Source organism: Theobroma cacao, chromosome 9, assembly GCF_000208745.1.
Source record: "Theobroma cacao cultivar B97-61/B2 chromosome 9, Criollo_cocoa_genome_V2, whole genome shotgun sequence".
NCBI lineage: Eukaryota > Viridiplantae > Streptophyta > Magnoliopsida > Malvales > Malvaceae > Theobroma > Theobroma cacao.
In genome coordinates this window covers 35,226,961-35,239,535 of record NC_030858.1, presented here as the reverse complement: position 1 = coordinate 35,239,535, position 12,575 = coordinate 35,226,961, and the positions used below count along the sequence as shown (strand labels likewise).

The 12,575-nt window shown below is 37.1% G+C and overlaps 2 protein-coding genes across 2 annotated transcripts; one reads left to right on the top strand and one right to left on the bottom strand.

Moving 5' to 3' along the window:
• Positions 3,800-7,600, top strand: LOC18590470 (protein PMR5). Its single transcript, XM_007016009.2, has 5 exons — positions 3,800-4,334; positions 4,450-4,621; positions 5,339-5,517; positions 5,607-5,765; positions 7,066-7,600. The coding sequence occupies exons 1-5, from the start codon at positions 3,994-3,996 to the stop codon at positions 7,397-7,399; spliced, it is 1,185 nt and encodes a 394-aa protein (XP_007016071.2). The 5' UTR covers positions 3,800-3,993; the 3' UTR covers positions 7,400-7,600.
• On the bottom strand, positions 8,071-12,357 carry LOC18590469 (asparagine synthetase [glutamine-hydrolyzing] 1). Its single transcript, XM_007016008.2, has 13 exons — positions 12,070-12,357; positions 11,242-11,380; positions 10,962-11,057; positions 10,723-10,864; positions 10,420-10,610; positions 10,138-10,299; positions 9,966-10,046; positions 9,653-9,874; positions 9,371-9,505; positions 9,176-9,256; positions 9,005-9,091; positions 8,729-8,836; positions 8,071-8,624 (listed from the first exon to the last, which is right to left on the bottom strand). The coding sequence occupies exons 1-13, from the start codon at positions 12,147-12,149 to the stop codon at positions 8,394-8,396; spliced, it is 1,755 nt and encodes a 584-aa protein (XP_007016070.2). The 5' UTR covers positions 12,150-12,357; the 3' UTR covers positions 8,071-8,393.

Genomic DNA, 12,575 nt, shown 5'->3' with positions numbered 1-12,575 from the left:
TATTAGTGAAAGTTACCTTTCCTTCATGTCTGTTTAATTGGTTTTTGGGTGGAAACTAAAATGCCATAAGATAGCCTCTGAAGAAGCAACAGATCTTGTAAAATAATGGTATATTCCTGTCTTGGTGATCTGAATATAGACAATTTATTACCTTCCATTCAAGAGAAAAATAAGTAAATAAATAAATGGAAAGTCGATAGACAGAGTAGGGCATAAACCTTTTTCTTCTTGGAAATTAAACTTATATTCAAACTTTATAGCTATAGATACGGCAATGTGATCAACCCTAGAAGCTACTCTGGGTTTATTACTCCTTAAACATTTCTTTGGAAGGAGGATACAAGAGAAAGCAGGCCTGGCAGAGAGGAAGAGAATGAGGCAGAGGAGGTTCCAAATTTCTACTTGGGGACAGAAGGAGACTTCCTACTTCTATAGCTCTTGGCTAGGTGGTTCTAGTTTCCTGACATACCCATTTTTCATAGCAATTAGTCCAACTTTCTGGTAAAAAAATCCATAATAATTAGGTAAAAATAAGATCGTAAGGCACTTGTTTTTTATATGTGCTCTTGGATTTTGTCCAAAGACAGCAACTTTTGTGGTTCAATGGAGGCTGTATTCATTTTCACCCATGACTTTCTGTCCTATCCTGATAGCCCAATCCCTCCTCCCTCCTTTATTAATGATGATGTTAATGTTATCGAAACTTGGCTATCTTATTCCCTAAATAATTTAATTTGGGAACTGAATTGTCCAATGAATGCTTTTCTGCAGAGCATTTTATTTATAAGAATAATAAGAACATCAAAAGTTGTAGAAACCAATGTGTTCTATTTTATTCATGTTTTGTGTTGTCCATGCATGGCGAGGTCATTATCAAAGCGTGTATGGGAAACAGTTCTAATCTATTACTCCTAACTAATCTAATGTAAACTCCATGAATGGAATTCATGAGTTTTGCTTTAAGTAAAGAAATAAATGTCAAATGCGGTATTAAAATGGAAAGATAAACCATAATGAGGCCCTTCAACTTCCTACCCTTAAATCATTATCCTTTTTAATTTAATTTAATCAAACTAACCATTGAACTAAGGTAGAGGTGGCAAGGATTGGGTCTTCATTAGTCGAGTCAATTTTAAATTGTTGTCTTAGTATTAATTTAAGTTTAAATTAATTTAGAATCGAGTTGTTTCATGTTAAGTTATTGACTTTCATTTGTCCGATCGAGTTAGATCAAGTTTAAATAGATTTTTCAAGTTCGGATCAATTTTACTAATTTTAAGTTAAGGAGAAAATTATTAAGGAATATTTCATCCTTTTAAAATATTATGTTAGTTTGGATGGTTCAAATGTTGCTTATGTTAATAAAATAAATATATTAAGCAATTAGACTAAATTATATTAAAACAATAACTTTTGTAACGTTGATTATTACTATTATGATTGAAAATTTTGTGAAAGATATGCAAAAAAAATATTATTATCCTTTACAATCAAAATCAGATGTTTCTTAATTTTGCTCCAAAGAATAGATATTAAAACAAGGAAGATATCCCTTACAATTAATTTTATTATAATTCTATAATTATATAATAATAACAAAAAAATTACATAAGATCCATAACTTATAAAAAAAATGACAAAATACTACGTGAGAGGTGGATTTATTTGAACTTAGCATCAAATTTAAATATACAAAATTGGTGAAAAAGGGAGAAGAAAGGGCAAGAAGGTGGTAATGGTATGATGGATTTGTTCTATGGTTTGGAAACCGTTTGATGGTTCATGGATGAAAAGTGGAGTTAGATTTATATTATCATTGTTATTGGTGTTGTAATGGCTTTTTGTTCTAACGGAGTTTTTGTCGGGTGAAATTTTAGATTGATTTTTATGTTGTTTTCAATATGATTTTCTTGTTGGGTGTTTTTGATTTTTTAGTTTTTAAAGATAAATATGTATTGTATTTGTTTTCTTTTCTATTACTTGTTCATATCTTTATGACTGAGCAACTATCATGTATGGTTTTCTTTAGAATAATCCTCTACATTATTAATAAAAAAAATTTCATTGATTGAGGAAAAAAAACTTCTAAATGTAAACTTCATATAATATTTTGATGAATCTTACCTAATTCGTTATTATGATAAGATAATTTCAATATAAAAAAAATTAACCATAAGTATATCATGAGAAGAAATAACAATTCTCACTCAAACGTCATGAATTATTTAACTGTTGATAAAGAGTGTGAGATTAGATTTTATATAATTTAATTTTTTTTTCAGATATCAACAAATAAAGTACTCGTTATTGTGAAATATTTTATCTAAACTTTATTATTTGATGAGATTTCCTAACCTTATAACTACTCAAATCTTAAATTTTAATTTGATATTTGATAATGTTAAAGTTTACACGTTTAGGGTCAGTTGTTGGATTTTGTTATTAAAAAACCTAGTGACGTTTCTTGGAGAAAGAAATTTCCAAGTAGAAAGTACAACCGCTTTAACTAAAGATATCAAAAGAAGCTTCTGTTGCTAGCCCCGCCCCCCCACCCAGCTATAGAGTCTGCGATGTTTCCAACACCAAATCTTTCTAATTTCTTATGTCACAACTTGCACGATCCACATTGATCACAATCAACTTTTTCGCCCATTCATTTTGGTGGTATTAATGGCTTTCAGCCACCGTACTTAACCCTGTCTGGACCCCCAACCAGCTATATGCACTTGTGTAATCGGCCCAGCAGCGAGATCACCGTCGACTTTTCTTCTTTAAGTCTTGTCACTCGTGACTCCTGCAGTGATGACTGATGTTAGTTGTTGCAACTTGTTTTGAACGAATGAGACTGGTCATAGCGGGTAAATCATTTGAATTTGGATTGATAAAGTTCTAGCTGAAAATGGCAGCCCACCTGATCAATAATTTCTAGTACCATGAACTTGAAATTGACTCAAACAGATTGGGATTAAATTTTTCCTTTCATCACTCTGATGAACTCTTCCGATGATTGAGAAAGCTGACGAGAGGAAGAAAAGTATAGTACTGGCATCAAGTTTCTGTTAATGTGTAAGAGATGGGTGATGATGGAGATGATCATGAAACATGAATCTCACACCGTAGTTTAATCAACTAAAAAAAGTTGAATGCTAAAGAATGATGTTCTGTGCATGTGGATGAAGGAAAGCAAAGAACATTTTGCTTTTGCAAAAAAATTTGCCTTGTTGGATAGAAAGTTGGAAATCTTGGTTTTGTTCATGGCAGCAAGTATTCTTCTCTTTTGATGATCAGAGGGACGAGAGATCAAGGATCAAACTTTATGGCGCCTACCAGAGCCCGACATCTACAACAAGGCCACACGCCAAGTCGGAGTCTTATGTCGACCATCTCCAAAATATATAATAATAAAATAAATTTGTAAGAAAAAGAAAAAAGGAACACATTATATTGCATTTTGTCAGTTTTGGCCCCATCTCCCGACCAGTTCCTTTTATCAACGACTTCCCTTCTTTATGATATCATCTTCTTTCTTTCTATAAATTTGCAATTTTTGACCATTTCAGACAAGAATCTCACGATTTAATTACATTCAGATTAGCAGAGAACCCAAGAAGAGGGAGGAATTAGGAAAGGGAAACCCCATGGAATGGACAAAGATAAACTTGCAGACAAAAAAGAATCCCCAATAGGAATTAAGGAAGCCTGAGACTCTGTTTCAAAGGGCCTAAATCAAACAACACGAATCCACCGCCAAGCTGCAAACACTCCATTTAAACTCACGTGTAGGCCTAGCAGCCTCTCCGCTAAACTTCACATGCACCACAACAGAACAAAAAACTGTACTCCTTTATAAGAACTTAACAGGAACTATATATCTAAAGCCCCACTTTCTCTTTATACTATACAAATTCTTCCCTCTCTCCCTCTCTCTTTCTCTCTCTTTTCTTTTTTGGCTTTTTTCTCTTTCAATATCACTTCTCTTATAGGCTCTGCAAAATGGCCCCTCTTTTTCCCCAATCTCCTTCATTTCATCTTTTCAAGTCATGTCTAACCATTCTTTGTCTAGCCTTGTTTCAATCCGACACAGCTTCTTCAGCTCTGATAATGAGCTTGAGGAACCACCATAGCCACCCACAACATAGAAGGCCAATGTTCCAAACAAACCAAAGTACTTGTGCATTGTTTGCAGGCACTTGGGTTCGTGATGATACTTATCCATTGTACCAATATTCCAGCTGTCCAATCATAGATGCAGGATTCAACTGCCAAATGAATGGAAGACCTGATTCTGATTACCTTAAATATCGATGGCAGCCTCTTAATTGTCAGCTTCCAAGGTATCAGATAGCTTTGTTCTGCTGCTAGTTTTCTTTTTTATATATAAAATGCAATGCCATTTTTTTTTTTATGTTTTACATTGTGATGATTTTGGTTTTAGTATCTTTATGTCAGGTTCGATGGACTTGTGTTTCTGTCGAAAATGAGAGAGAGAAATGTGATGTTTGTTGGTGACTCTCTGGGGAGGAATCAATGGGAGTCTTTGATTTGTATGATTTCAGCTGCAGATCCACAAACGCAGACTCAGATGATCAGAGGAGATCCTTTCTCCACCTTCAAGTTCCTGGTTAGTCTTATGAAAGCTTGTTAGTACTTTATTCCGATTCCTTAGCTCTTATAAAAATTATAATGCTGCTGAAAAAATAGAAAAAGAAAGGTTTTCTACGGTGGTGGAATGAAGGCTGGAAGCAACTGCTTTTGTCTTAACTTTATTTGAAACTTTTGTAGTTTGGGGTTACTGTCTGTGATCTAATTTTTCTTTCCAGAAATTGTGTACAATTTTTTTTTTTGAACTGTTCTTCCTTACACGCAGAATTTGTTTTAAGCTTTTAAAATCTGGTCAAAAAGGGCGTTTCAAGCGCACCGTAATGTGTCTTTACAGCAGTATTTTAGCCAAAAACCAAAGGTGCTGGGTAAGGGGCAGAGATGGATTTGACGTTTGACGGTTTGAGGGACCCAAAGTGAGCATTATATTGCCAGAGGCATGTAAATTGTTGCCAACTACAAGGCACTAGCTAGGTTGTTTTTTTCCTCGAGTTATACTGTAGTACTTGCCTCGAAAGCATCATAAATTGGCGTTCTTTCAATTTAGTATCCCAAATCATTAAGGATGGCCTGTCGGTCTCTTTCCCTCCATTGGTGTGACTTACCATGTGCTAGAGAGTGCAATTTCAATCAGCTCAAACTGGAAGTTGAAACTAACACTCCTTCCCCCCAAAATCCTTATTTAGCACTAAAAACGTGTATTGATTTTGAATTTTTGTTTTAATGGTAATTAATGCAGGAATATGGTTTATCGATATCATTTTATCGAGCTCCATATTTGGTAGACATAGATGTGGTACAAGGGAGGAGAATCCTGAAGTTAGAGGACATAGCTGGAAATGGAAACGCCTGGCGAATGGCAGACGTGCTGTTGTTCAACACAGGCCACTGGTGGACTCATAAAGGATCCCTCCAAGGGTAGGCAATTTTTCTATTTCTCTGACCATGTACTACTGTAAAATGGGATTTGTTTGTGTAATTTAATAGCTTGAGGTAAATCTGGACAGGTGGGATTTGATTGAGTCAGGGGGTAAGTATTACAAGGACATGGATCGTTTGGTTGCTTTGGAGAAAGGGCTGAGAACATGGGCCAATTGGGTTGACACCAATGTTGACATAACGAGAACCAGGGTCTTTTTCCAGTCCATTTCCCCCACACATTACGAGTAAGTCTTCTCTCCCCCTCTCTCTCATATAATTGTGTGGAGTGGAGCTCTAGGCTTTGATTAATAATAATTGTGTGGAGTGGAGCTCTAGGCTTTGATTAATAATAATTGTGTGTTTGGAACTGGAAAAGTAACACGACTCCAAGCACTAAAAATTCGGTCCAATCTGAGCTGTGCAGTAGGGCTGCCTGAAGCGCCCCAACCTGAGTTCAGTTTTCGTCTGCTTAGGTTAATCCCAACAGAACATTGATTATAGAAGAGTGTGACTGATTAAACAAATGGCTGATAGCCTATGGCGACTTGCCGAAATTACTACAACTGTGTAAGCAACTACAGTAAATGTTACCATACAGGTTGGAGATATCTGAGTGTGAACCATTATTTAAAAAAAGCTTAAAACTGGGAAGAAGTTATGCAGTATGGCCCCTGGTCTGGTACCAGGAAATAATTGAATGGATTGCAAAGAAAATCGGTGTGGGACTATGGGTCCTTCATGGATGTGAAAGGGCAAAAAAAACCACACTTGCAGAAAAAAAAAGAAGCAGTATAAAAATATCAGTGTCGGTCATCTGTTAAATGAAGTAAAGGACAAAATGTTGGTGCATACACTCTTCAACTTCACTCGACCATTCATCACGGGAGATATTTTGCCAGCCTCCCATGAGAAATACATGATAGATGGTTGATGTACTGAGACTACCCTCGAGTTCTTCTCACCCCCATCTCCCCATCTTTCATGAGATAGTCAAATTACTTTTATTGATTAAAGAATAGGAGTACTTGCAGCAAAAAAAGATCTAATAGTACAAGAACTAGTAATGTGGTTAGCTGATTTTACTCCTTGCTCTTTCCTTTTACAACTGTAACCTCGTGATACAGTGAGGAAAGTGTCTTTTTGAACAACGTTTTGTGTCGGTGGAAACTGACCCTTTATTATTAAATGCTTAGAAATATATCACTACAAACGTTCCTGCAAAATGCCCGACCACACCTTGCCTCACTGCTATTTTTCGGTGGACCACTGCCCATGGCTCTCACAAAAAACACATGATGCATGAATGAGTATATTGTTCTGTTCTCATAACTGATATGTCAGAAAGAAAATTACTTCACACATTCCAAAAACCCTCTTTGATCTGGGACTGGATTTTTGGAGTAGATGTAAACATGTATACTGTCTCATTACAAGACTCCCGGAGGTGTAAGATGACCTCCATTTAGTGTCACATGATTAATAAGACTTGCTAGTTAGTTGACTGCTATTCAAAATTCAATGATCTTGATGGAATTTCATTGACAGTCCAAGTGAATGGAGTGCTGGAGCAACAGTGGCCGCCACAAAAAACTGTTATGGAGAAACAACGCCAATGACCGAAGCTACGTACCCCGGCACATACCCTGACCAGATGAGAGTGGTGGATGAAGTCATTAGGGAAATGCACGTTCCTGCATATTTGTTGGACATAACCATGCTTTCTGAGCTTCGGAAAGATGGGCACCCTTCAATTTACAGTGGTGATTTAAGCCCTGTTCAGAAGGCCAACCCGGACCGGTCAGCTGATTGTAGCCATTGGTGCCTTCCTGGATTGCCTGATACCTGGAATGAGCTATTCTACACGGTGTTGTTCTATTAGATTGTATGTGGTATTCTTCATTTTATAATTAATTATTATTAATTTTGATTATAGGTTTGCAGAGGGTGAAAAAATGCACTTTACTCTGCATCTATAGTATCTCTCTCGTCGGTTTAGTCAAGGTTAGTGTAGCCTCTGTTGTAAAGTAACACATACTGTTTCTAAAGAGAAATAAGGCAACTTATTTCGTATTTGTTCTCCTGATGGTGTCTTTGAGACTATTATGTTGCCAATATCCATTATCACTAGATATGTGAGCCAAGATGGGAGGAAAAGGGAAGGAGGGAAAAGCTTTGGGTCTTTTTAAGTTTTTTCTTAGATCCTTTTGCGGGCCAGTTTGGGCCATTAGAGGTCCTACTTCTTAGAGCTGCCTCACAGCCAATTGCTCAACTCGGTCTTCGACAAACTTCCTTGAATCATCCCTCTCCTCCCACAGGACACTTACTCAATAATGATACTCACAACAGTTCCTCCTGTCAAGTCCAATATTAGCTAGAATTTAGACTGGGTAATGCTCCATTAAATTAGTAGGGACAGCATATTTCTTGTCGAATTATTGAATGGCTGAGCTAATTGACATAACAGTCTTCTAAGGACAAGATTTCTGGATTTGACAAAAGAAGCCAGAATAACAAAGGACTAATTTAGTTTCGGGAAAAGGTCATAATAAGTAAAAGAACAGAACAGATTTCACATTTCATATTGCAACTTATAAATGGGAACAGCTCAAGCTTTCGCACATGATAAGAACAAAAGGGAAGATTCTCAATTAATGATTAACTTCCACTGCAAAATATGGATAACACACTGCAAAAGCAAAAACAACAGCAGGTTGATGATAAGAAAACATGATCAGACGGCCACAAAATATTTTAGTACTCGTACACATCGCCTATCGTATACAACAGAGCATTCTGAAGTTGCATGGATATGCCACAAATCCTACTCTTAATTATTAGATTCACACATTCTGCTTCCCTCCAGTAGGCAGGCGCTAACTTTGTATGGCAACTCCTGGAAGGTCCATCATCCTTGGTATACTATCAATAACCTTGGATGGCACGTTGCTCAGAGGTGTCTCTGCGTCATAAGCTGAGAGATGGACCCCCAGGGCAGCCCTGCCTGAAGGGTCAAGGTTGTTCTTCCAGGCAGCATCCCACTCAACAGCTTTAGCAGTGCTGCATGCTACACTAGCTCCTCCAGGGACAGTCAATCTAGCGGAGTTCTGTTAGACCAGGCAAAGGAGGATGATCACTTTAGTCATCAGTACTTCTGAGAAAGTTAAAAGCATATATAAATGTATTCAAACAGCAAAATTTAGATATTCACCTGAGGGAAGAACCTCTCAAAAATCATCCTGTAGTAGTAGGCTTCTTTTGTAGTTGGGGTATTGTGAGGGAAGATGTAAGAAGCATTAAGCATCATTTTATCCGTCACCTGAAAGTATAAGGTGAGAATTATTTGTTCCTCAAGTTAGTATACTTAAAATTCCAGATTCCAAATGGAAATTATATATGGTTATTAAATATACAATAGACTAACGGAAACAGCAAAAAGAATTGAGGGGAAAAGAAAGACAATAAAAGGAAGTAGAAAGATATTTACATGTTGGGCAGCATGGGCTTTGAGACCATCGATCCAACTATAACCAACACCATCACTAAACTGTTCTTTCTGCCTGTACAGGATATGCTGCAGGGTAAATTAAACAGGACATGTTAGTTGGGTACTTAATTAGTTGACAAATACCAAAGACAACAAAAGATGATAAAACACCTTTGGCAGGTAGGGACGCTCTTCATCATCAAAGGCCCTTCTAAGAACCCACTTCTCAATGCGTCCTTGATCTTTTTTGATCTGATTCAAAAAATAGAGAAGCATTCTTGATAAGTCTGTGGAAGAATAAACCAAGCAATTCCTGGAACAAATATACTTTTCTCCTTTAAGAGAAATACTTGTTTAAGTACGTACCAACTTTGATTCAGGGTCTATAGCCATGGCAACATTGATAAATTCCTTGTCTAAGAAGGGGACTCGAGCCTCCAATCCCCATGCAGATGTTGCTTTGTTAGCTCTCAAGCAATCATACTGGTGGAGGGCCTTGATCTACATAAAAGTATCAAAACAGACCAGTTTTGGTTATATCCATCTATGATCTACATAAAAGTATCAAAACAGACCAGTTTTGGTTATATCCATCTATCCTAACTCCTCTTGCTAATACGTAAAGCGCCAAGTAAGATAATCTATTACCTTGTGGCATGTTTCACGGTGGAATTCTTCCTTATTTGGTGCCTTGTGGAAGTACAAATATCCACCAAAAATCTCATCAGAGCCTTCACCAGAAATAACCATCTTCACTCCTAGTGACTTGATCTTTCGTGACATCAGAAACATAGGAGTGCTTGCCCTGATTGTGGTCACGTCATAGGTTTCAATATGGTATATGACATCTTCGATGGCATCAATTCCATCCTGCCACATTAGAGAGAAATTTAGCTTGCTCTAGAATTATTAGACCACAATTCTTGAATTAAAACTATTACTAAATATTCAGTCAATATACTTGAACAGTGAAGTGAAACTCATGATGAACAGTGGCCAGATAGTCTGCAACCTCCCTTGCAGCCTTCAGGTCTGGTGAACCCTGCAGACAAATTGAGAAACAGGTTTTAAGGACCAATTAAATCCTTTAAAGCTGTACTTTAAGGTTTCGTCCTATGCTAGTAGAGCTTTACCTCTAGGCCGATACAGAAAGAATGGAGCTGTGTTCCCCAATGTTTGGCAGCCTTGGTACCAGCCAAGTACCGAGCTGTGATAGAAGCGACCAATGATGAATCAAGCCCTCCAGATAACAGAACTCCAAAAGGCACATCGGTCATCAACCTTTTGATCACAGCCTGCAAATATATTGAATCCGACCAGTAAGCTATAATTACACAAAAATAAAAGAAAAAAAAATTCTTTGCTTAGTCTAGTAAGTGTCAAATGTTTCTCAGGCTGCAATTCATCAATCTTACATTTTCAAATGCATGTCTGAGAACAAGGGGGTCATATGGAACTGATGGAATGGCCTCAGAGAACCATGGTGGGTTGTACCACCTCCTAAATCCTCCTAATTTGCTAGAGTACAAATGGCCAGGAGGAAAGGTCTCAAAGTGTTCACAGTCATCATTCAAACCTTTCAATTCTGAAGATATCCAAACCGAACCTGAACATAACAAGTAGAAAAGAATTTTAGCAAAAACCAATTTTCAATCACAATTTAGACAGCTATAAATCCATGCAAAAGAATACTGTTTGAGGAAGCAAGAAAATAATACCATCAAGACCCCAGCCAAAATAGAGGGAGGTGACCCCAATAGCATCACGTGCAACAATGAAACTGTTGTCACGGGTATCCAGCAGCACAAATGAGAAGATTCCATCCAACATGTCCACAAAGTCTTCCCCATACTCCTCATACTAGCATATAGTACAAATTTAAAGAACAACTTACACTTGTTTGAGCAAAAATTTACAAACAACAAAATTTGACCAAAAATCAAATGAATCGAATTACCAGATGGGCAATAACATCACAATCACTGCCAGTTCTGAACATGTGGTTTGCCAACTTCTTCCTTAGTTCTTCATGGTTGTAAATCTCTCCATTCACCTGGTTTTCAGCACATATTTTTTTTCCTTTGTTAGTAACTTTGCTTCATGACCGATAACTACACATAAATTACAATTATTCCAATATCCCAAATTCTTTGGGGTTTTTCCATTTTCAAGGCACATAGGGCAGAGCCACTTGTCTCGACTAAGACAAAAAAATAGAAAAAAGCTTAAAGGCCTACCGTGACAACAACACTTTTGTCCTCATTGAAGAGAGGCTGATCACCGGAAGCAGGATCAACGATGGCAAGGCGTTGATGGGCCAGATAGCAGTCTCCATGTTGGTACAGCCCACTCCAGTCAGGACCACGGTGCTTCAGCCTGTTGAAAAGAGTAGTAGTATAGCTATTTCAGCTGATTGTTCTACATCCATCATTTTTCTTTTAGAAATATTACTATATTTTTCTCCAAATAATTGTTAAATTATGGCCACATCACTAACTAATAAGTGATAAATCTAATGGAAATTTGTTATGCTTGTCTTCATTATCTGATTGAATTAGAATCTTTAAATATAGACTCTCCCTCTCTTTTGTTTTTTCCCTGTTTCAAGACTCTTGACAGAGCTTGGCTTGCTCTCGCCTCCATCTCCGTAGTCCATAAAAATGATGATGATCAAGAATTCACGACCAAGACCAAGTTAAGAAAAAAAATGTTTCTGGCAACCTCTCAAGGTGGAAATTTTCCGTATAAGCTATCCACCTTCTGATGATCAAGGATTCAAGACCATGTTCAAGGTTGAACTTCATCATAACCGAAATATGCGACATAAAAATGCATCTATACTTTTTACCTTGAGCTTTCAACTTTACAATCAAGGGATTAAAAACACAAAAACCTTAAGTCACCGAACTCTTTTTCTTTACATTGTACGCAACAAAACTCAAAAAGCTTGTCATTATTTAAACCTATTTGACCAATTTTATGCAACCTTTTAAAGACACAAACATCAAAAGCTAAGAGTAGAGACCAAAAAGAAAAACGGAAAGGTGGAAAGAAAAGATTATTGCCTGCGGGAAAGCTCCAGTACTCGAACCCTTTTTGCTTGAGAATCATCAGAACAACCCAAAACTGCTAAAATCCCACACATTTTCTTTCAATAATAAACACTCGCAGACACCTTTTTTCCCTTTTTTTTTTTTTTACAAGAACTAGAACTAAACTAAACTAATGGGTAGTCTTAAAATCCTTAAAAAAACAAAAGGATAAAAGAACAGAGACGAGGAAGAAGGATTTTGCAGAGCAACGAAACAGAGAAAACAGCGGAGCGTAATCAGGGGAAGCCAACACGTAGCTGTGTTTTAAAGATCTCAAACGCCACGTATTTATAGTTGCAAAACTTCAGGTGAAGCCCCAAAACGACACCGCTTCGTCACTTCTTCCGGTCCACCGCTCTCCTCTCGCCACGTGGTTGGTTTTTACTGTTACTTTTGACCGTTCCCCCCAGTTTTCACGGTTAAAGCTTTATCCATTTCCAATTTCTGACTCAGCAGCAGCGTACATTGTCAAAATTATC